Consider the following 24491-nt stretch of genomic DNA (forward strand, 5'->3'; position numbering starts at 1 on the left):
ATATAGATTATTATAATACGCTCACTTGGTGTTAGAAATGTTAGGATCCCCGATCATAGTATAAGTTATTTAGCCATAAAAATGAAAAGATATTAGTCAAATATTTTTAAATAAATTCTCAAATGTAAATTCAAATTTCAAATTTAAATTTAATTTTTTATTAATTGAAAATCATAGTTCATCAATAACACACTGCTGTAAAAAAATGATAATTATTTGAAAGTTGATTAATTTATCAATAGTATACAATATTAGGTGAAATTCATTAATTATTTGGAAAAAACATCAAACTTTGACTTTATTATTAGCTTGCAATTCATATTTTTTAACGACCTTAGCGATATCAACGTCTTTCGATATTTTTAGATAATCTTGCTTTCGAATATGATGAATAGTCACCCATGTCGGAAGTAATTTACACATGAGTTTGATATGTTCTTCTAACTCTTTGGATGTTAGTTTAGTTCTATAAGAATTATCGAGCTTATCAATAACAAACTCTAAAAGGAGTACACATTTTTTTTCAGCAACAAAAATATTTCTTAGAATTTTCGCTAACTCTGGAAGTCTTGCATATATTGTGGCTTCTTTTTCTTCATTTGGTGTACGAGTCATTGCCTCCAAAGCTTTTGCAGCTTGCTTCGCACGAATCTGTAATAAAAATTAGTTAAAAATCATTTACAAGTTTATTTATTATTATATCCTATTATGAATACATTAAAAATGACTTAATGCGAAATCCAATTTTTTGGGATCTATAGAAAGACGTATTAATTAAGAGTAAGACTTATAAATAAGTAAGCAAGTTATTTTTCATGAAGATCCGATCTCTACTAGATAGTTATTGTTTTCATGACATACGCTATATTTAATCATATTGCTACTAATGATGACTGTGTCAATTTATTTAGTGTGAAAAACTATGCTCCATTTAAAAACTTATTATAATATAATATAGTTGTTGTTTTAAAATATCATTAGATTGTTGTTCCTAAATTTTTACTTATAATTGGTCCAATATATTTATAGATAACACTCATAATCGACAAGTAAAAGTAACGAATATTTAATTATTAAACATATCATTAAGTCTTATTATTTTGTAAATCATAACTATAATTCTTTATGAATTGTTTAGAAAAAAAAAAAAAAAAAAAAAAAAAAAAAAATTGCACGTATAAGTTTATATATTTCTCACTTCTCAATGTCAAAAAATTTTTTATAAATTTTGTTCATCTTCTGTGTTAAAAAAACTAAAAAAAACTCCAGAATATATATATATATATATATTAGGGTGTGCCAAAATGTAACTTCCGTGGAGAACCTTTTAAAATTGGAATTTTGAGTTCCACTTTTAACAGCAGCTGTGTTTGGGCATTTCCTGAGATATTTCGGGTTGAGAGAATTCATTTGATTATTTATAGAATTTTTAACAGGAGATTTAATTGGGCACTTCCGGCCAAATTTTGAATTTTCACCGGAAATACCCAAACTAAGCTTCTGTTAAAAAATTCTATGAAAATCAAATACATTGTCTCACACCAAAATATATCAGGAAATGCCCAAACGCAGCCCCTGTTAAAAGTGGAACTCAAAATTCCAATTTTAAAAGGTTCTCCACGGAAGTTACATTTTGGCACACCCTAATATATATATATATATATATATATATATATATATATAATATTGGGCTTATAAAATAAACAAGAATTTTTCTTTATAAAATTTAATAGTTTTTAAATCTATTCTGAGATATATCGAAATAACTACTATGACAATTAAACATACCCGTTCAAGTAGAGCTTTAGGAATACCCTTTAATGCAGGGTTGGTAAAATTGCTTGAAATTGTCAGTGGAGAATTCGAAACTGTATCTGAAGTGTTGATTTCAGTTTGTTTTGCACTCTCCTGATTGATTTGATCTACATTACTTTTTGCAGGCGATAAATCACTTTTTAAAGTCATTTTAGCATCAGCCAGACGTTGCAAAGCTTTTTCCATCCGAGTATTGCCATTGAATAAAGTTTTAGCTCTCTCTGAAAGTAAGTAAATAATACAATAATTATATGAATCTCTGTTTGAAAGACTCACGTATTCGAGACATAGCTTCCTCGTAACTCAAGGTGACATTGAAGCCATTATCAAGTGATAACATTTTTTTTTAATTAATTTTTTTTGTCTTTCAGTTAAAAAAAATAAATGTTTCAATAATTATAATGCACGAAATAAACGATATTATAATACAGGTAGATAATAAAGTGAGTCATTGGTTCTCACCAATATTTATAGCATTAAACATTAATGAATTTGTTCAATCAATGACTCGTGAGATTGTCAATATTTGAACTTGATATATATATATATATATATATATATATATATATATATATATATATATATATATATATATATATATATATATATAAAAATTGCCAATTAAATAAATATTAAATAATATTCACCAAGGACATCCTTAGCAGATAATGCTTTTTCTGTGGTGGGTGGTTGAGGTAATTCTGCTACTTCGATAATTGGACAATTATCCACGTCAAATTCTGGATGCCAACGAGTTATCTTTTCTTTTGGAATGATAAGTGGACTTTCCAAACTCTTCAAAAATATTTCATGATGCATTTTAGTTCTCTCTGAAAAATCAATAAAATATTTTAAAATTTGAACCAATTTAAGAAAATTTTAGTTTAATTTAGTTAAGAAAATAAGAAAAAAAATTAATTTATCTGGTCCTTAAGCCATGCATTACCTAATAATGCATTGTACAACTTTCTTCGTCGTTGTAACAGAATGTTTGGCCCCATAGTTGTATCAGACGTGGTATTGTAAATATTATTATCATTAAGATTATCCCTATCACTTTGTTCTTTAGTTGTATTTTCAACGAAGGGTGTTAATACTAATTCATACTTTTCAAGCTTCGAGGTAGATCCAAAATTTCGCATTTTTTCTTGGCTAAAATTGTAAGCATCCGGATAAATACTTTTTATTTGAGCTAAATGTTCTAAAGTAAAATTATGGCGAAGAAGTTCTTGCACAGCTGGTTTGAGTTTCCGGAACGTAATTGTTTCTTTTCGATTGAACAACATTGCTGCAACCTGAAAGAAGGTTTATCAGTTAATTAAATTTATTACTATAGAATGATAAATAAACTTAAATATTTAATACTAATAATAATGTCAGATAAAAGTTATTTTTAATTGATAATTTAATTTAAATTAATTGAATAATATACCGTATCAATGCAACGAAAAACTTCAGCTAAAAATCTGTAACTGAATGGTAAGGAAAGTGCAGGAGTTTCACTCTGACTAATAGACTGATATCTTTGATAAGCAGGAGTCTTGTTAGGGCTACATTTAACTGGACTTGGTGTTGATTCCTTAGGTGAAAAGAGGAGTCGTCGTTGAGGGCTGGCATTTGATGATAAATCAATTTTCTTCACAGGAGTCTTTAATGGTGATTTTAAACTCTTTTGGGGGCTAAAAATTGTAAATAACAATTTAAATAAACAATTAATGCAGATTATTTCTAAATATAAAAATATTACCTGACGGGAACTTCTAATTGAATCTTGTCAAATTTTTTTATTTTCGGTAATGGTTCATCTGAATTTTGCAGGTTATCAAGTTTTTTTTTGCACTCGTTAATGATATCAATACGCTTTTTCAATTCATCCAATCTTGAAGATTTATTTATACGATTCTTTATTTCTTCTAAACTTAAATCTTGTTGTGCTAATCGCTCCATCAAGGGAATCGTTGTCGGGATAATAGATTCACCAGATTGTTCTTCAATAACTCCTTTTGAAGTCAAATTTTTTCTCGGGCTAAGCAGTCCTTTCTTTTCAAAAACAACATTCTGTTTTTCATTATTTATCTTTAAAAAAGATTTCATAATGTCAGTTTGACCTTCTAAGACAGTATTTTTTTTACTCTTAATACGAGAACGAGTAACACGAGGAGTTCTTGGTGTAATTATTTTGGCACCATCAAATTGAATAATTCGTTTTACAACATTTATTTTCTCCGTAGCATCGTTTTTTTTAATTATTTTAACAGATTCATTATCAAGTTCGATATCCTCGTTAATTTTATCAGTTGCTCGCGTTATTTGCATTTTATCACGCTCTAAAATGAGGACCTTTGTTTTATTTTTGAGCTCATCGGTTGCTTGTCGTTTTCGCGAGTTAAAATATGCAGTTACTGACGTCTGCGACATACTTATATACTGGTATATACGATTGCAGCGCGACAATAAATAATTATAATTGTTTGTCTTATATATGTGTATATGCACAATTATTTAATAATTATATAAGAGTTACAAATTAAACATTGTCTTTACAAGGGTACGACAAAAAATAATATCGTATTTCACTTTTTGGATCTAACCTAGTTCTTTTGCCTCGACACTACTCAACTAATATTCGATCTCCGAGACAATTTACGCGGGAAAATAACTATCCAAAAGCTACTATTTTCATCAACAGAACATACTGAGTTAAATATTAAAGATACCAATAGGTATAGTAAAATAAATAGCTGAGTAATATATATTAAAAACTTATATTAATGTCAGGTTATTCCCAACCACACATAACTATTGCTGTACTTCTAGAATAAAAAGTATAATAATTATATAGGTATATTTTTTCAAACAAACAATTTAAAATACTTCAACAATTACTAATTAAACAATATTTGAATTAACGACAATGGTTGGTAATGCCCGTGATTGATTATTGTAACTGTTGTTTTTTTCTTACGCACACAAAACGCACAAAACACACACAACACATAACGCTGAGGCTACTGATATTTATGTATATATTTTAGTCGTTTTAGTCTTGCGCTTACATTAAGATAGCCTTAATTAAATACAGTAGTTTAATTAAATACAGTAGTCTGACACGTCGTATCGTCGAAATACATGCGCAGACAGCAGGAATGCAGGAATATGAACAGAAATATACATAATCCACATCAAGACCATCAGCTAGGCTGTTCACAAACACTATAGGGATCGTGCTTCGGGTGCCAGAAACTCCACTCAAATTATTTTCATTCGAAAATACAAAATCTACAAAGTCATAAACATCCGAAATGAAAACTATTCGAAATTAACAATATTTAAAATTAATTATAGACAAAAGAATAAAATGAAACAGGCGAAAATTTATTAATGAAATCTAGTCGAAACAACACTAGTCAAAGAGCGATCTATACGAATGATAAATTGTTCGAAAGTTCTGAAAGTTCATGGTAACTAACTAGATATAGTCTCGTTCTTACCAGCGAAAAATTCTGCGACCTATATTGTCAAGTTCAATCGGTATGTCTATTTTTGTATCCACCCTACTTTCAAAACAGAAATCAGAAATTACGATTAAAACTATTTAGCTGAGCTTTTAGTCTCATAATTTAAAATATATTAATAATTAATAAAGAATTTTTTCCAAAAAATAACTACAATAATAGTTATTACTATTATTCTTTGAAATGGATTGGGGTTGGTTTGTTAATAATAATATTAATAATAATAAAAATTAATTTTTAAAAATAATAATAAAAATTAATTTTTAAAAATAATAATAATAAAAAAATACGTTTGTGATTGTTGTTATTTTTTATCAATTAAATTTTTTTATTTAATCTTTTTATTAGTATTTTGAACAAATGACAATATTAAATAATTAAAATGAACATAATTGAAGAAACATAAAAACGTGATGAACAAATTAGTAATTAAGAGTAAGTCTTTCAATAGACAGCATCAATATACGCTTAAATAGCGTGTTTTTTTTCAAATCAAAATTTTAAAAAGAATAAAACAGAAGTAATAAAAACATGCTTAATCTATTTCAGTATAAGAATAAAAATTTCCAAAACAGACGATAAAAACGTTTACACCTTTAAAGTTATATCTTAATATGCAATAAACATTATTCTTCCTATCATTTATGAGAAAAAGCCCCGTCGCAGTTCAGCCTCTTCCTCACAAGTTGGACAAATGTTACCAATAACATCATTTTCTTCTCGCCGAATTACGAGACAATTATTGCAAATTCTGAGAGCAAAACAATTTGTGCAAATGATGTTTACACGGTGGGTGTTGCACAGTTCACAAATCATTAATGGAAATCCATCAGCGTCTAAATCGTTGCGTAATCTAGCTTCATGAAACTCTGCTTGTGAATTACAAAATGGACATAAGAGAGGTCCATTGGCTGGTTTTGCTTGGCGTATCTGTCTTGCATACTGAGAGCACATTTGAACATGCAAGCATGGATGACATATCATATTTACTCTGTTACTGAAACATATGTCACACATTATAACTTATTGCTGATTACGTTGATTGCCAGCAACCCCAGCACGTAACTGATGAATATGTAATCCTGAAAACAAAAATTCCATTTAATAAAAAATAAAATTCAGTATTTTTCGTGCACAGAAAAAAAAGTTCACTTGACCCAAGAAAATATTTTTCTTCCTAATTATTTTCTTGAGCGAAAAAAAAAATTTTTTTTGAAATTGACACAAAAAATTTCACTCATTCCAACAAAATTAATTCTCTTGCTTTAAGAAATACGTATCTTGATCCAAGAAAATTTATTTAAGTTAAGAAAATCTTCTTGTCTTAAGAGAATTTCTCTCTTGCTCCAAAAAATTAAATATCTCGATAGAAGTAAATTTTCATTAATATTTTTATTGATGAAAATGTCAAATGAGAAGATCAAATAATATTGAATCATTTTTTTTCATTCAATATGTATAATTGCACGCTAAAATAATATAAAATGGATATCAAATATTCAAGAGAAAAATTTTCTCAAGGTAAAAAAATTTTTTCTCAGCTGAAGTAAGTGGCGCTGCTTCCCTAAAGTATCTAAAAATGTTAATTTAATATAAAAATTTTTTGTATCAAGTATTTATGATAATTTGAATTAAGAAAAAATTACTTCCACCAAGAATAGAATTTCAAGAAAAATTTTTACTTCGGCACACACAACTTCGGTCTTCCTTCAGGCATCCGAAAATTTTTTTGAGTCAAGAATTTTGTTCTCCAGTCAAGAAATTTATCTTTCTGTGTGAATATTATTAATAATTATCTTCATTTCTTACCATTTATTACCAATTGTTCATCGATCATTACAGTGAAAATATGCATCATGTCATTGTAATGGGATTCGTGTATAGCCAACATTCGCTCCAGAAAAACTGTGCCATCAATTCTCCTATTCCTAAGGCTTGTCCACTGGATTCTCATCAAGTCCCTCTTAAGACAATAGCCGGTTGACAATGGGAATCTTGTAACGAACGCTGCTCTATTAGCTGCAAGACGTGTCGAATCATCTTTTGCAGCATAGAAAAACCAAATTATTTGTTCTGTAAAGTAATAATCACTTAGAATTAAAAAGAACCAATAAATTAGCTATAACTCTACTAAAAAATATTTGAAAAAATTATTTTAACGTTTTATAAGCATCTATTTATTTATTTATTTAAAAAAAAAAAAAAAAACGAACATACTAATTTACAAATTAACCAATTTACTAATAAACCTTAAAGAGTACTTAATGAATAAAATATAAAAATTACATGACCGAATAAATTACGAAACAACCTGCTACAACTATGATAACCAAGATCGTCAGGTTGTCGATAACAGTAGTAAGCTGTATACTTACGAATAAACTCTTTTGGAGATGAATGCTCCTCGAAGCGATGGCTGATTACATTTGAAATCAATATAGAAACATTATTAAGTGGGGCAAAATCCTCATAAAAGCTTACAAAGTTTTCATTTTCAATCCACTCATTCTGTAAATAATTAATAAAATCATTGAGCTCGGGCGCATTCAAGTTTGTAATCATGTTGTTAAACATTCCATTTGCTACATCAGCCGGCAATAGAATTAAATTCATACAATTTCTCAAAAAATTGTCATGATCATTCAAGTGAGTCTCTACATCTAACTCCAGAGCTCTTTGGTACAAAATCTGAAATGAATCCAAAATTTTAATTAATTAACTTTAAGTTGTATAAGAATTTAAAAGTACCCAGTGAACACATGACTTCAATATGACGTCATTTATAAGTCATAGGAATGTCACAATATTTTACGTAAATATGACGTAAAATTGACCTGTCTTGTGATCCAATTATGATGTAAAAATATATGATATATTTTTGACATCATACTGATGTAAGTTTATTACTTCTCTATGATGTAACGGAAATGACTTAGATATTACGTACAACTGACATAATATATATAATACAATATTACGTAACATTAATGCCATCATTGTATGTCATAACGACGTAAGTTTAACATTATGCATTTACATCAGTGACAAGTTACGGTTGTACGTAATCTTGACGTAAGTTTAACATCATGCGTTTACATCAGTGACAAGTCACGGCTGTACGTAATCTTGACGTAAGTTTAACATCATGCGTTTACATCAGTGACAAGTCACGGTTGTACGTAATCTTGACGTAAGATTAATATCATGTGTTTACATCAGTGACAAGTCATGGTCTTACGTAATACCGATACCATCTGAGAGTCATTATTTAACATCAATAATTTGTCACAATTGTACATAATACTGACATAATTTGAAAGTCATTTTCTAAATCAGTGACAAACGATTATTTTCCATAATATTGATAAAATTTGGGGGATGTATTTTTTTAATATTATCGATTGATCAAAATTTATCAAATATAAAACTTCTTTAACAAGATGTCTAATTTACAATTAATCGCTAAATATTAGTGAAAATTGGTTTAAAATTTAGTAAGAATCAGGAAGAGGTAAACAGCTGATTTAAGCTGGTACCTTGTAAATTTAAGTCCGCTTTTAATAACAAAAATTTATAATTTATAATATTAATGAATATATCTAACATATTAGCAAATAACATACAAAATATTTTTCATTTACGTTTTTAAGAAAAAAACATACAAATTAAATACATGTGGGATATAAAATTTTTGTATCTTTGCTTGTATGTTTCCATACACTGCAGAAAAAAAATCTTGACTCAAAGGTAAATTTCTTTGGACCAAGAATATATTAAAGATGACTGAAAATTTCGTGAATGAAGTCAAAATTTCTTGACACTAAAACACTTCTTGCTCCAATATAACTTCGGCCTCCGTCAAAATTTTCTTGGTGCAAGAAATACGCTTTTTTTGTTGCATATGTTTCTCACTTATATTTTTTCCATGAATTTAGGTACTTTTATCCATTGTAAAAATATTTTCGACTTCATTCGGTATAAATGATTTGGTTGAAACTGATAACAAAATACCGAGTTCAATTTATGTGGCATGAACTCTAAATTTTTAAACCGTCAAGCGAGTAAACATGTAATTTCTTATGATTTCACGTCAAGAAATTAAATGTCAGTCATTTAAATATTGCACTATTACTTGAAAAATAATTTTCTGACATTAGTGCTGCTACTTATGAAACATTGTATTTGAAATAATTCAAACAGTTCCATGATTGTTATTGACGAGACTAATAGTATTTTACGCAGTAAAAAATTTTGCGTCATTGCGTCAAAAACTTTAGTGTTAAAAATTTTTGTGTTAAATATTTAACTTTTTTAAGTGTAAATTTAACATTTATTGTGTTAAATCAACATAAAAAAATGTTAAATATTTAACATAAAAATTTTTAACACAAAATTTTTTGACACAATGACGCAAAATTTTTTTACTGTGTACATCAAGTTTCATAATGTTGTTAGTATGTTAAATTAAAGAAAATCAAATTTCGAAAAAATTGAAATTAAAAAGAAATATAGATTAAAAAATGGTATACTTAAAAGAGTTGAAATTAAAAAAAAAATCTAAATTTTGTAAATTGAAATTTTGAAGAAGAAAAATCCAAATGAAAAATACTAAATCTTCGGAAAAAATTAAATAAAAAAAATTCGAGTCTTGAGAAATCAATAAGTATTAAAAAGTATTCAAATGACACGGATACATCGTTTACTCTGAAAAAATTTCACTTTGTGAAAGTTCTCTGGGTCCGCTTTTAGACGAAAATTTTTGAAAGTGTAAGATTCAATCAATTCTTATGAAAATTTATAAATTGTCTATTAATTACCACAAGTTTCACTAGAGAGCCTTTTATAAGAGTTTTTACAAAGTTTTATAGAACTTTATAAAATTTCATGAGTTTAATGAATATTATTAGACTTGAATTTTATACAATTCCAGCTCTTAAAATCCATTTAATCTCAGAAAAAATTATGAAATAAGCATTTTTCGTCATGTAAGGCTTATCACGTAAGTTATTTACTTCGTGACATGAACCGTTACTTGGACAAGTGAGCAGCGTTCCAGACTCCGACACGTGAGGACCCAAGTTCGAGCCCAGCATATTTCAGGATTTTTTCATCAAGTATCAACATATAACTAGTGTTTCAAACTGTAATAAGTCCACAACACTATAATTAATTTCAAAATTGCCATCTTTTTATTTTTGAGAAATTTTTTTTTTAATATTTTTTCTGAGGTACAATTCTTACATCACTTACATCACTTTTACGTCATAATGACATCATTATCATGATATAGACATCACAGGTATGTCATATTGACGTCATAAATGTCATTGAGACATAATACTGACGTCATGACTACGTCATATTTTTACGTCAGAATCTTACGTCAAGAAGTGTGAAATAATGAGTCACATATGACTCATTCGTGACTTGTATCTTACGTAAATCCTGACATAGCCCAATGTCATTTTGACGTCACATTGACGTAAACGTGTTTACTGGGTACATGTTAATAAATTCTTACACGGCAATAACTTTCATAAGTCCCAATAAGTTGGCTTCCTTGAAAAGTGCACCGCAGGTAAGGTAACAAATCAAAGTCAGTATAAATTGTTCTTGGTGCATTGCCTTGAAATAGTTGTCGCAAAGTGTCACTGAAATTCGAACAAATTTGATCATCTCGTCTGCTCCAAACAACAAACGCAACCGGAAATACCTGAAACATGAACATTTTGATTAACAATTTCTTTAAAAAAAATAATTTTAAAATTCATATACTAAATTTTTTTCATATTAACTTACATGATTGATGTAATTAACTGAGACAGTTGTTAGCAGACGTACACCATTAACATTCACCGCAGATCTAGATGTTGATGTAACATAAATTGTTTCACTGTTCAAAGTGGATATCAACCATGGTGCACATATAATCACCGCATTGTCTGCAAAATTAAAAAATTGGAGAGACTGTTGATCGCTATAATACCGAAAATGCGACAGAAGTTGACTGTATAATGCTTGAATTAGCTCTCCTAAAGTATTAATGACCGGAAAAGTAATTTGACGACGAATATTTCGTAAAAGTCTCGCAACTGATGGATAAGGTGTCAATAGAGCTTCATTTGGATATCTGTAATAAAATGATTGTTATGTAAGAATATCAATATTATTTGATTAAAATATTTTCAATAATATTACATCAAATCATTAGGTGACGGAATGGTAGTTACGGACAATGTCTCGGATAGCTTAACTGGTAGAGCCTTTGGCGCGTAACCAAATGATCCGGGTTCGAGTCCCAGTCTGGGCTGTCTGAATTATTTTTTCGGTTACCGAAAAATTCCTACTGAGTAAGGTCCCTCCTCCCCCCTTTATCCTTTATTTCCCCAGTTCCCAAATTTGTCTTTAATGACAAATTTAGCTATAAATTATGGCTATTTTCAATTTGATGTAAAACTGACCTTCGAGCAATCCTATTATATATTTCAGTTGGTGGTAACAAGCTTCTAGAAGCAGCTCGTCTTAGGTTAGCTATAAAATGTACTCTTTCTCGTTGATCAAAAGGTATTTGATGGTTGTGACCTACGCTTAAAACAATGGGTGCATTATTATCCTTAACACCTCGAGCAAAGCATGCGGTTCTTAATCGCAACTGACAATGAACATATCTGTAATTTTAACAAAACGATGACTATCAATAGTATATAATTATTTATAATAAATCCAAAGAGTTATATTATTTTAATGAACATTTACACAAAAATTAAATTGACAATTAAATTTATTATAAAAAAAATTCCATATCTAGAAATCTTAAAGAATTACCAATGCAAACTTTTTAAAAATATTTTTTTTATAAAAATATAATATTTTTAATAAAAATAAAAAAAAAATTTTAAATGTCCGCTGACTTCAGTATTATAAAAATTATAAGAATAAAAATGACATTAAGTTTTAGTGTAGCCGACATTCAATATTTTTACAATTACATGTGATGATACTAAAGTTGGCCGACGTTTAACAATTTTTTAATTTTTTTAACAATTAAATAACAAGTAAAAAAATACTTTGAAAACATTGTACGTAAATTTTTAACTTCCCGCTAAGAAAATCGAAGATTTTCAAAAATCGGGAAGTTATTGTTTTCACCCCGTTTTGCAAAAATCGAGTTTTCATCAGATCTCGACGTTTGAAGGTCATAGGAAGCTTCCCTGACTATCCCCGCGAGGTTGTTACGGTGTGTGTGTGTGTGTGTGTGTGTGTGTGCGTTTTTTGTAGGGGAATCCTTTACGGATTCTAGGCATAGCTGTTTGGCCTGGATATGTGGCGACTCGACGCAGCGTCATACTAACTCGACACTAACGCCCCTACCCACTAAACCCTAAACCCCTTTTCCTTCTTTCCTCTAATCCCTCATGGAAACCGCCGTCAGGCATTACTTCGTGAAGGGAGGATCTAGCTACTGCTCTTCCTTCTGGTGGCTAAGGTGTTAACTATCTTCCTTCTATCTTCTGCTATTTGCTCTTTTTCTTTCGGTGGAACGCAAGTCTTTAAGGACTTCTGTTGCAAACGTGTTGGTAGCGTTCCAGGCAGCTTCTGATGACAACATTGCTTCTACTAGTGAATCTGGTTGCATTCTCTGGTTCAGGATCCTCTCCAGTTCTTCACGCTGCGGATCGAAACGAGGACATACAAAGAAGACGTGCTCCGCGTCTTCAGCAGCTCCTGGGCAGGACGGGCACTCCGAAGAGTCATCGTGCTTAAAGCGGTGTAGATACTCTCGAAAACACCCATGTCCCGACAACATCTGCGTAAGATAGTAATTGACCTCACCGTGATTCCGGTTAAGCCAAATGTCGATCCGAGGTATGAGACGGTGCGTCCACCTACCCTTCTCTGCAGCATCCCATTGTAGTTGCCATCGGCCTATGCTCTTCTGCCGTTCTTCAATTCTAAGTTCTTCCGGGCTCAGTGCAGTTGACCTTTTTCGTTGGTAAAGGGCCCGTCTTTCCTCTGCTAGAACTCTAAGAGGTAGGGTTCCAGCAATGACGCACACTGCTTCTTCTGATATAGTGCGGACGGCACTAGCTACTCGTAGGGCACTCAGTCGGTATATTGGTCCAGCTTTTCTCCATGATTCTTGGGTTTCCAGTGCATCAGCCCAAATGGATATTCCGTAAGTGAGCACTGATGTGACTACTGATGACAATAGTAGCCTCCTGCTCTGCATTGGGCCTCCGATGTTAGGCATCAGCCGTGCGAGACTAGCCCTCACTACTGACGCTTTGGCACTGACATGTTCCACCTGCTGTTTGAAGTTGAGTCGTGCATCCAGCATCACTCCCAGATAACGGATAAATGGTTGTGATGTGATTTCTTGTTCTCCGACTCTCAACTTGATGGTTTCTACCGTTTTTCTGCTGGTGATGAGCACTGCCTCGGTTTTATGCTTGGCTAGATGCAAGTTCATCATGTCCATCCACAAATTGACTCGTCTGAATGTAATATCAAATGCCATTTCTATCTCTTCGAGGTGCTTTGCGACAATCACGACAGCTACGTCATCCGCATATGCTACAAGTTTGACTCCCGTAGGCAATGCTATTCTCAGGAGGCCATCATACATGATGTTCCATAGCAGAGGACCTAAGACTGATCCCTGTGGCACTCCTCCGGAGATTTCGTACACTTCCGTACCATTCGTCGTGTCATATTTCAGGAGCCTGTTCGTGAAGTAGCTCGCTACTATTCTGCGAAGGTATCCTGGTATGTTTTTTTCTTCTAGAGCCCGCATAACGCAGTCCCAGTTAGCGGAGTTGAAGGCATTCTTGATGTCCAAAGCAGCCACCAAGCAGTATTTCTTCTTTCCACCTTTCCATCTCGTTCCGGCGATTGCATCCTTGGCTATATCAACAACCAATTTGATAGCATCCAGAGTTGACCGTCCTTTTCGGAAACCAAACTGGTTCTCTGCTAGGAGTGGATCGACTAAAGCCTCTATTCTCTGATGAATTATGCGCTCGAATATCTTGCCGGCCGTGTCTAACATGCAGAGTGGTCGGTAGGATGACGGTTCTTCCGGCGGCTTTTTCCCCTTCGGAAGTAACACTAGCCGTTGCTGTTTCCACTTCTGGGGTGTGTGTGTGTGTGTGTGTGTGTGTGTGTGTGTGTGTTTTTTTGTAGGGGGGGGAATCCTTTTTACGGATTCTAGGCATAGCTGTTTGGCCTGGATATGTGGCGACTCGACGCAGCGTCATACTAACTCGACACTAACGCCCCTACCCACTAAACCCTAAACCCCTTTTCCTTCTTTCCTCTAATCCCTCATGGAAACCGCCGTCAGGCATTACTTCGTGAAGGGAGGATCTAGCTACTGCTCTTCCTTCTGGTGGCTAAGGTGTTAACTATCTTCCTTCTATCTTCTGCTATTTGCTCTTTTTCTTTCGGTGGAACGCAAGTCTTTAAGGACTTCTGTTGCAAACGTGTTGGTAGCGTTCCAGGCAGCTTCTGATGACAACATTGCTTCTACTAGTGAATCTGGTTGCATTCTCTGGTTCAGGATCCTCTCCAGTTCTTCACACTGTGGATCGAAACGAGGACATACAAAGAAGACGTGCTCCGCGTCTTCAGCAGCTCCTGGGCAGGACGGGCACTCCGAAGAGTCATCGTGCTTAAAGCGGTGTAGATACTCTCGAAAACACCCATGTCCCGACAACATCTGCGTAAGATAGTAATTGACCTCACCGTGATTCCGGTTAAGCCAAATGTCGACCCGAGGTATGAGACGGTGCGTCCACCTACCCTTCTCTGCAGCATCCCATTGTAGTTGCCATCGGCCTATGCTCTTCTGCCGTTCTTCAATTCTAAGTTCTTCCGGGCTCAGTGCAGTTGACCTTTTTCGTTGGTAAAGGGCCCGTCTTTCCTCTGCTAGAACTCTAAGAGGTAGGGTTCCAGCAATGACGCACACTGCTTCTTCTGATATAGTGCGGAAGGCACTAGCTACTCGTAGGGCACTCAGTCGGTATATTGGTCCAGCTTTTCTCCATGATTCTTGGGTTTCTAGTGCATCAGCCCAAATGGATATTCCGTAAGTGAGCACTGATGTGACTACTGATGACAATAGTAGCCTCCTGCTCTGCATTGGGCCTCCGATGTTAGGCATCAGCCGTGCGAGACTAGCCCTCACTACTGACGCTTTGGCACTGACATGTTCCACCTGCTGTTTGAAGTTGAGTCGTGCATCCAGCATCACTCCCAGATAACGGATAAATGGTTGTGATGTGATTTCTTGTTCTCCGACTCTCAACTTGATGGTTTCTACCGTTTTTCTGCTGGTGATGAGCACTGCCTCGGTTTTATGCTTGGCTAGATGCAAGTTCATCATGTCCATCCACAAATTGACTCGTCTGAATGTAATATCAAATGCCATTTCTATCTCTTCGAGGTGCTTTGCGACAATCACGACAGCTACGTCATCCGCATATGCTACAAGTTTGACTCCCGTAGGCAATGCTATTCTCAGGAGGCCATCATACATGATGTTCCATAGCAGAGGACCTAAGACTGATCCCTGTGGCACTCCTCCGGAGATTTCGTACACTTCCGTACCATTCGTCGTGTCATATTTCAGGAGCCTGTTCGTGAAGTAGCTCGCTACTATTCTGCGAAGGTATCCTGGTATGTTTTTTCTTCTAGAGCCCGCATAACGCAGTCCCAGTTAGCGGAGTTGAAGGCATTCTTGATGTCCAAAGCAGCCACCAAGCAGTATTTCTTCTTTCCACCTTTCCATCTCGTTCCGGCGATTGCATCCTTGGCTATATCAACAACCAATTTGATAGCATCCAGAGTTGACCGTCCTTTTCGGAAACCAAACTGGTTCTCTGCTAGGAGTGGATCGACTAAAGCCTCTATTCTCTGATGAATTATGCGCTCGAATATCTTGCCGGCCGTGTCTAACATGCAGAGTGGTCGGTAGGATGACGGTTCTTCCGGCGGCTTTTTCCCCTTCGGAAGTAACACTAGCCGTTGCTGTTTCCACTTCTGGGGTGTGTGTGTGTGTGTGTGTGTGTGTGTGTGTGTGTGTTTTTTTGTGGGGAATCCTTTTACGGATTCTAGGCATAGCTGTTTGGCCTGGATATGTGGCGACTCGACGCAGCGTCATACTAACTCGACACTAACGCCCCTACCCACTAAACCCTAAACCCCTTTTCCTTCTTTCCTCTAATCCCTCATGGAAACCGCCGTCAGGCATTACTTCGTGAAGGGAGGATCTAGCTACTGCTCTTCCTTCTGGTGGCTAAGGTGTTAACTATCTTCCTTCTATCTTCTGCTATTTGCTCTTTTTCTTTCGGTGGAACGCAAGTCTTTAAGGACTTCTGTTGCAAACGTGTTGGTAGCGTTCCAGGCAGCTTCTGATGACAACATTGCTTCTACTAGTGAATCTGGTTGCATTCTCTGGTTCAGGATCCTCTCCAGTTCTTCACACTGTGGATCGAAACGAGGACATACAAAGAAGACGTGCTCCGCGTCTTCAGCAGCCCCTGGGCAGGACGGGCACTCCGAAGAGTCATCGTGCTTAAAGCGGTGTAGATACTCTCGAAAACACCCATGTCCCGACAACATCTGCGTAAGATAGTAATTGACCTCACCGTGATTCCGGTTAAGCCAAATGTCGACCCGAGGTATGAGACGGTGCGTCCACCTACCCTTCTCTGCAGCATCCCATTGTAGTTGCCATCGGCCTATGCTCTTCTGCCGTTCTTCAATTCTAAGTTCTTCCGGGCTCAGTGCAGTTGACCTTTTTCGTTGGTAAAGGGCCCGTCTTTCCTCTGCTAGAACTCTAAGAGGTAGGGTTCCAGCAATGACGCACACTGCTTCTTCTGATATAGTGCGGAAGGCACTAGCTACTCGTAGGGCACTCAGTCGGTATATTGGTCCAGCTTTTCTCCATGATTCTTGGGTTTCTAGTGCATCAGCCCAAATGGATATTCCGTAAGTGAGCACTGATGTGACTACTGATGACAATAGTAGCCTCCTGCTCTGCATTGGGCCTCCGATGTTAGGCATCAGCCGTGCGAGACTAGCCCTCACTACTGACGCTTTGGCACTGACATGTTCCACCTGCTGTTTGAAGTTGAGTCGTGCATCCAGCATCACTCCCAGATAACGGATAAATGGTTGTGATGTGATTTCTCGGTCACCGACATTAATCTTAATTGTTTCAACTTCTTTTCGGCTGGTAATAAGCACTGCTTCGGTCTTCTGCTTGGCCAGTTGTAGGTTCACTGTATCCATCCACTGGTTGATCTTCTCAAAAGTGATGTCAAACAGATGTTGAATCTCGTCGAGGTGTTTGGCGACGATCACTGCGGCAACATCATCCGCATACGCTACCAGTTTGACACATCTTGGAAGCTTCAGTCTCAGGAGCTCGTCATACATGATATTCCACAGAAGTGGACCAAGAACAGAGCCCTGTGGCACACCACCGGTTATATCGTACTCTTTTGGACCATTCTTTGTATCGTATTTCAGCACTCTATCTGTAAAATAGCTAATCACTAGTCTGCGAAGATATGTTGGCATGTTCTTCTCGTCGAGAGCTTGCATGATGCAGTCCCAATTAGCGGAATTGAAAGCATTTTTGATGTCCAAGGCAGCCACCAGGCAGTACTTCTTCGTTCCACCCTTCCATCTAGTTCCTGCGATTGCCTCTTTGGCCGTATTAACAACCAGGTTGATCGCGTCCAGGGTTGATCGTCCTTTCCGGAATCCATACTGGTTGTCTGCCAAGAGTGGGTCGACTACTGCATCTATTCGCTGATGGATGATACGCTCAAATATCTTACCCGCCGTATCTAGCATGCAGAGTGGTCGGTAAGATGACGGTTCTTCTGGCGGTTTCTTTCCTTTAGGTAAAAGTACTAACCGTTGCTGTTTCCACTTACGAGGAAAAGTCCCCTCCTTGAGGCATGCGTTGTAAGCGTCTAGAAATAATGTTGGTGCTGCCTTTATGATGGTTTTCAAGGCTATATTAGGGATTCCGTCCAATCCCGGCGCTTTATTATTTCCTACCCGATTACAGGCCTCCAACAATTCTTCTTCAGTGACAGGTGGAATGTCGTCCAGTTCATCTTGCGTTGGCTGATAATTGAGACTGTGTTGCTGTGGAAACAGCGCAGTGACGATTTTCTGAAGGAGTTGGGGACACGTAGGTGACGGCATTTGTTGTTTCTTCAGGTGCGTCATGACCACCTTATACGGCCGACCCCACACGTCTTTGTCGACCTCGTATATGAGCTCTTTCCAGCATCTTCTTTTGCTCTCTTTTATGGCCTTATTAAGTTCACGACGAGCTTTTTTGTACTCTGCGATCAGCACTGCAGAGTAAGGTCGTTGATAGCCACGCTGTGATATTCTTCTCTTTCGATGACACTCTTTACGGAGGTTGCTGATATGATCATTCCACCAGTGTACCGCAGGTCTTGAATTCATAACACGTTTGCGAGGCATACTGGCATCACAAGCTTGTGTTACTCGCATCATCAGAGCCTTAGTATGTTCTTCTGCACATCCAGTCTCTATCGGATCACTATCGAGGGCTGTTAGCAATACTTCTGGGTCAAGAGATTTCACCTTCCAACCGACGGTGTTAAATTGCTTGATAGTCCCCGGCGGTTCTGGTCGTTTGACGTTTCCCAGAGTATCGCATGATGGTCACTGGCAGTGTAGATGTCCAGTACCTTCCAGTTAGTGTTACCTTTAGCAAGGCTGGTACTGACAAAAGTGACGTCTACAATCGAGCTTGCGTCACCTTTGGTGTAGGTCGGCGTGTCACCACTGTTGAGCAAGACTACATCTAGTGTAGAAAGAGCTTCTAGCAGCTCTCTTCCTCGTGCATTAGTCTGCTTACTGCCCCAGTCCACTGCCCAGGCGTTAAAGTCCCCGGCTATCGCCACTGGATGATGTTGCTTCGCGTCCTCGGTCAGTCGATCCAAGAAGTCAGTAAACTCAGCAATTGAGAGGCTAGGTGGTGCGTAGCAGCTGTAGAAACGGATGCCATCTACTGATGCTGCTACAAAGCCAGCGCTGCCATTGGTAGCTACACTCTGGAAAGGGAGCTTACCACAAGCCCAGATCACAGCTTTCGTGGTGATATCCGTCTCCCAAGGTTGTCCAGCTAAATGTTTATATGGCTCCGATGAAAGCACAACGTCGAGCTTTAATTCCCGTACTGTCTGCATAAGCAGGTCATGCGCAGCTTCGCAGTGATTGATGTTAAGCTGCAGTATCCTCATGTTCGTTTATTTGTCAGCTTCTGGAGTGCTTCTTGGAAGACTGGACATCGGCCAGAACCAGACCGGTGAGCAGTGTCCTGAGAGCCAGGTTTTTCCGCACATAACGCACATTTCACTTTATTTTGGCATTGAGCAGCTTGATGACCTGTTTGCCCACATTTGATGCAAAGCCCAGATCGGTCGACTTCGCTTTTACATTGGGCAGTAGTGTGCCCAAAGTGCCAGCACTTATAGCATCGTAATGGTGTCTTAATTGCTCTGACACGGCAATTTACCCAGCCAATCCTTATTTTGCCTGTCTTTCCAAGTATCTTCTGCACTATTGCTGCTGGCAATCGTACCGAAGCAGTTTGAGTACCTCTGTAGGCCGGACGAATTTTAATGACATCTTCAGGTATTTCGTAGTCATTTCCAGCTGCCTCTTGTAAGGCCTTCCGGACATCGTCTTTAGTTGTTTCGTCGTCAATGTCCCGGATTTCAAGCTGTTCCTCTGGGCCTTTACAGATGACTTGCGCTTCTTCTTTAAGGATGCTCTTGATGGTCTTCAGCAAAGCTTGTCCTTTGTCTGCGGTCTTTCTGGAAAGCGTAATGAGCATATTCCCATCATTCGTCTTTTGAACCTTGTCAACGACGTCACGGGTCTGATCTGGTGGGACATCTTTTTTAATCCGACGCAGTATCTCGGCATATTTTGCCTTCTCAACGGGTCGAATAATTAGGGCATCTGGTTTGGTGAATTTTCGCGGTTTTTCCCGCTTAGGCTCCGGCCGAGATTTGTTCACCGGTTGTTTTGGTAACCGCTCTCTCGCTTGCTCCTTCTTCTCCTTCTTGGATTGGACCTTCTGCCATTCAGTCACCCCTTTTTTTCGGCTTTCTGCACTGCCGTGTTTTTCGGAGGGCTTGGTTTCAGGTCCTTTTTCTTCACAACTTGGCAGATCGTTGGGTCGGGAGAAGATCGATCTTTTCTCTTAGTTGACTTGCTGCTAGTTCTGATTCTGTCTTCCGCGACTGATTCACCGTCACCTTCGGCTCCAGTGTCCATTGCTTCTTCATTGACGATAGTTGCTTGAATGCTTCTCTCCAGTGTAGTGCGAGAAGTGCGTCGTACTGTTAAACACCATTCTTCATCAAGTTTCTTGAATCTCTGGAGGGCATTGGCTACGCTGGTCGTCTTGGTCTTAATCTCCTTGTGGATATTGACCTTAGATTGGATGAAGTCATTTAGCTCACTGGTCAGCTTTTCAAGGCGTTCAAACGCTTGCGACCGCTTCATTTCAGCGCTTGCTTCAATCGCTGCTTGTTGGGCATGAGGCCCGTTTTCACTATTGTTGTTTTCCTGAATTTTACTCATACTTTTAAATTCACCAGCGCATCGTACGGAGTGGAGCGGGTTGTCATAACTAGGAACGGGTGTACCCTCAGAGATAGTACTCCTACCCCAGTTCCCTGAGGCCTAGCCGACACTTAGCCAGCCCCGGAATACACGGACGGACTAGACTCGCTCGGAGCGGTGAAGATTCCGATCTCTAACACTCACTGCGTACTTCCTGATCAAGGCCCGAAGTGGCTGGCTCCTGATCCACTGCTGCAACTTACACCTCGGCAGAGCAAGCTCACATCAGCCGTGGCCTGCATCGTCGGAAACTACGACACGAGGTTCCGGTCACTCCCAGTGGGTCACAGCAGAGAACGATCGTCTTGTTAGGTCAGTTAGTGCGACCAACCCATTAAAGGGGAGTTTTGTCCACGGGAGCGTATTTTGTTTGGTTATTTTGCTTGGCTCCTACCCGCTGTACCTCATCAACTAAGAGATTAAGTGTCATCCAAGGACAGCGAGCGTTCTCCCATCCGCTCGGGGAGACGCGCCCGGTAGCAGTATCTCTTCTGCCCCGAGAATTGATCAAAATTTGAAATTACAGCAAGGTACAAGTCTTTTTTAAAATCATATACCAACTTTAAATCTGGATTTGCACTGTGATTATGTTCTGTTGTTAAAACAATTGGATTATTGTTAATAATTGATCCTCTCGCAAAACACTTTTTACTTATTTTTTCATGACACTGCACATACCTGTAATAAATACCAAACGGCAATTAATATTTTTAATATGACCATATAAACAATTACTTATAAATGTTATCTTTATTAAGTGAATACTAATTAATTTTGTGAAATTTATTTAAATTTAATTCATACTTACACAGTATATATATCATAAAATGTAGAGAGGCGATCATAACAATAATCATTTTCAAATAACGGATCCAAATTTAGATTTTGTCCAAATTGAAACATATTATTTTTTGTTTAAAGACTAAATTGTATAGATGTACATAAATATTTCTCTAAAATTTTTTTGTAATGACACCGGATACAATTAATAATTAATTTAATAACAACAAGAACTTGCTGATTATTTCTTTATTTTAGTACAGTCTGTCCTAAAAATACCACACATTGATGCATAACTTACTTCGTTAATCCTACCTTACCGACTATAAACTTAGAGGTTTGAAATAGTTTTTAATATTTTATATTTAATTAAATATTTTTTATTTTTTACAAATATTAAAATTATTAGTTGAGAAAGTCATTGACGAGATATATGATTAAAACATTGAAAAGTAAATGAAAATAAAAATTATTCTTTATAAGCCAATGACTGCTGATCATCGAACTTTTTCATTGGACTGTATACATTCAAAATCAACCAATAACGGACCTATAAGTATTAACAAATAATGTTCGTTAAATAATTTACGCATAATTTGCAACAACACTAACAAATTCACAAAGACAAAGGATGAGTTCGCTTGGAATGCTAATAACAGACGCTACTGAAAATCAAGTGTATCTATTTATTAATTAAGGACGCTTATCAGAGGTTTTAATTAGTATATTTAAAATAAAAAGAGCTATAAGTGAAAACAAAATTTTAATAATATAAGTTAAATAAAAAAAATAACAAAGATTTGATAATTAGAATGAAATATGGCTGAAGTAATCGTAGAGGGTGGATATTCATACTACGTAGAACAACATATCGGCAACAGAAGGTAAAAAATCTATCTATTACGAGTCAATTATCAATTATTAATTCACATATAAATGAAAATTTAATTGACTGACATCTGAAAATTTTAATAATTTTTTTTTGCTGAAAAAATTATTAAAAGTAAATTAAAAGAAAAAATTTCACGTGTGGAAAATTAAAAAAATTAGGAAAACGGTTGACCCTGAAGGCCATCCCTGCAACTTCCCGCTAATTCCATACTTAGGCGCTTAAAATTGCACCAACGACGTTTTTGAGCTCCTCGAGCTCAAAAATACAATTTATGGGTTATTTTGAGCTCTCCGAGCTCAAAGAGATTGCTTTCCTATCCTTTAAAGCTCTTCGAGCTCAAAAGTCTGATAGAGATTTGATAAGACACTATTTTTTGAATTTTTAAACCACAATAACTTTCGAATGAATAAACCGATTTTTACGCGGTTAGAAGCATTCGACGCAGTTTTTCAAGCCTCACAAAGAATCTTAAATTCTGAATTGATCGCGCTAGAAATTTTTGAGTTATTCCGAAAAAACACTTTTTTCGGTTTTCTTTCGTTCACGATATCTCTCGAATGAATCAACCGATTTTGACCGGACTGGTGGCGATCGACGTAGTTTTTTGAGGTTAAGAGCTGATTAGTTTTTGGAATTGAACCTTTGAGCCGTTTAAAAGTTATTCCAAAAAAACCACATTTGAAAAAAAATTTTTTTTTAGTTTTTTTAAGATTTCTCAAAATCTATTGATTTGAATCGGTCCAAATAGTTTTCAAAATCTAAGTTTGGTCAAGCTCTTTCGAATGGCACCTACCGCGATGAAATCGGTCAAGCCGTTCAAAAGTTATAAGCGGTTCACATACTTTCACACACACACACACACACACACACACACACACACACACACACACACACACACACACACACACACTCGGGGCAGAAGAGATACTGCTACCGGGCGCGTCTCCCCGAGCGGATGGGAGAACGCTCGCTGTCCTTGGATGACACTTAATCTCTTAGTTGATGAGGTACAGCGGGTAGGAGCCAAGCAAAATAACCAAACAAAATAAGCTCCCGTGGACAAAACTCCCCTTTAATGGGTTGGTCACACTAACTGACCTAGCAAGACGATTGGTTCCTGCTGTAACTCACTGGGAGTGTCCGGAACCTGTATCGTAGTTTCCGACGATGCAGGCCACGGCTGATGTGAGCTTGCTCTGCCGAGGTGAAAGTTGCAGCAGTGGATCAGGAGCCAGCCACTTCGGGCCTTGATCAGGAAGTACGCAGTGAGTGTTAGAGATCGGAATCTTCACCGCTCCGAGCGAGTCTAGTCCGTCCGTGTATTCCGGGACTGGCTAAGTGTCGGCTAGGCCTCAGGGAACTGGGGTAGGAGTACTATCTCCGAGGGTACACCCGTTCCTAGTTATGGCAACCCGCTCCACTCCGTACGATGCGCTGGTAAATCAAAAAAGTATGAGTACGTTACAGGAAACAAACATGAATAGAAACGGGCTTCATGCTCAACAAGCAGCGATTGAAGCAAGCGCTGACATGAAGAGAACGCAAGCGTTGGAGCGCCTTGAGAAGCTGACCATTGAGCTGCAAGAGTTTGTCCAAACTAAGGTCAATATCCACAAGGAGATAAAGACCAAGACAACCGGTGTAGTCAATGCTCTTGGAAGATTCAAGAAACTGGACGAAGAATGGCGCTCATCATTACACCGCACCCCTTTGTGCTACATCGGAGAGAAACAGTCAAGTGGTTGTTGAAGAAGCGATGGACACTGGAGCCGAAGGTGACGGAGAATCAGTCGCTGAAG

General features: G+C 36.6%; 2 protein-coding genes across 2 annotated transcripts; both read right to left on the reverse strand.

Annotated features, from left to right (window-relative positions):
* Nucleotides 1-135: 135 nt before the first annotated feature.
* Nucleotides 136-5012, reverse strand: LOC123264752 (DNA replication factor Cdt1). Its single transcript, XM_044728198.1, has 6 exons — nt 3563-5012; nt 3248-3494; nt 2762-3110; nt 2463-2645; nt 1789-2036; nt 136-651 (listed from the first exon to the last, which is right to left on the reverse strand). Exons 1-6 carry the CDS (start codon nt 4231-4233, stop codon nt 286-288), a joined length of 2064 nt encoding a protein of 687 aa, XP_044584133.1. The 5' UTR covers nt 4234-5012; the 3' UTR covers nt 136-285.
* An 854-nt stretch (nt 5013-5866) lies between these two features.
* On the reverse strand, nt 5867-12408 carry LOC123266065. Its single transcript, XM_044730098.1, has 7 exons — nt 12398-12408; nt 11792-11998; nt 11130-11460; nt 10852-11043; nt 7706-8018; nt 7140-7403; nt 5867-6412 (listed from the first exon to the last, which is right to left on the reverse strand). Exons 1-7 carry the CDS (start codon nt 12406-12408, stop codon nt 6354-6356), a joined length of 1377 nt encoding a protein of 458 aa, XP_044586033.1. The 3' UTR covers nt 5867-6353.
* Nucleotides 12409-24491: the final 12083 nt, after the last annotated feature.

This window comes from Cotesia glomerata, linkage group LG5 (assembly GCF_020080835.1).
Source record: "Cotesia glomerata isolate CgM1 linkage group LG5, MPM_Cglom_v2.3, whole genome shotgun sequence".
Classification (NCBI taxonomy): Eukaryota; Metazoa; Arthropoda; class Insecta; order Hymenoptera; family Braconidae; genus Cotesia; species Cotesia glomerata.

Bases quoted from the DNA above. Each gene is read 5' to 3' on its own strand.
- LOC123266065 (XM_044730098.1), bottom strand. The intron at 11,044-11,129 runs GTAAGTTAATAT...TTCATGTTTCAG, and splicing joins CAGTTAATTACATCAATCAT to GTATTTCCGGTTGCGTTTGT. The intron at 8,019-10,851 runs GTAAGAATTTAT...GATTCATTTCAG, and splicing joins CTTATGAAAGTTATTGCCGT to ATTTTGTACCAAAGAGCTCT.
- LOC123264752 (XM_044728198.1), bottom strand. From the start codon at position 4,233: ATGTCGCAGACGTCAGTAACTGCATATTTTAACTCGCGAAAACGACAA. The intron at 3,495-3,562 runs GTAATATTTTTA...TACAATTTTTAG, and splicing joins CAATTAGAAGTTCCCGTCAG to CCCCCAAAAGAGTTTAAAAT. The intron at 2,037-2,462 runs GTGAATATTATT...ACTTACTTTCAG, and splicing joins ATCTGCTAAGGATGTCCTTG to AGAGAGCTAAAACTTTATTC.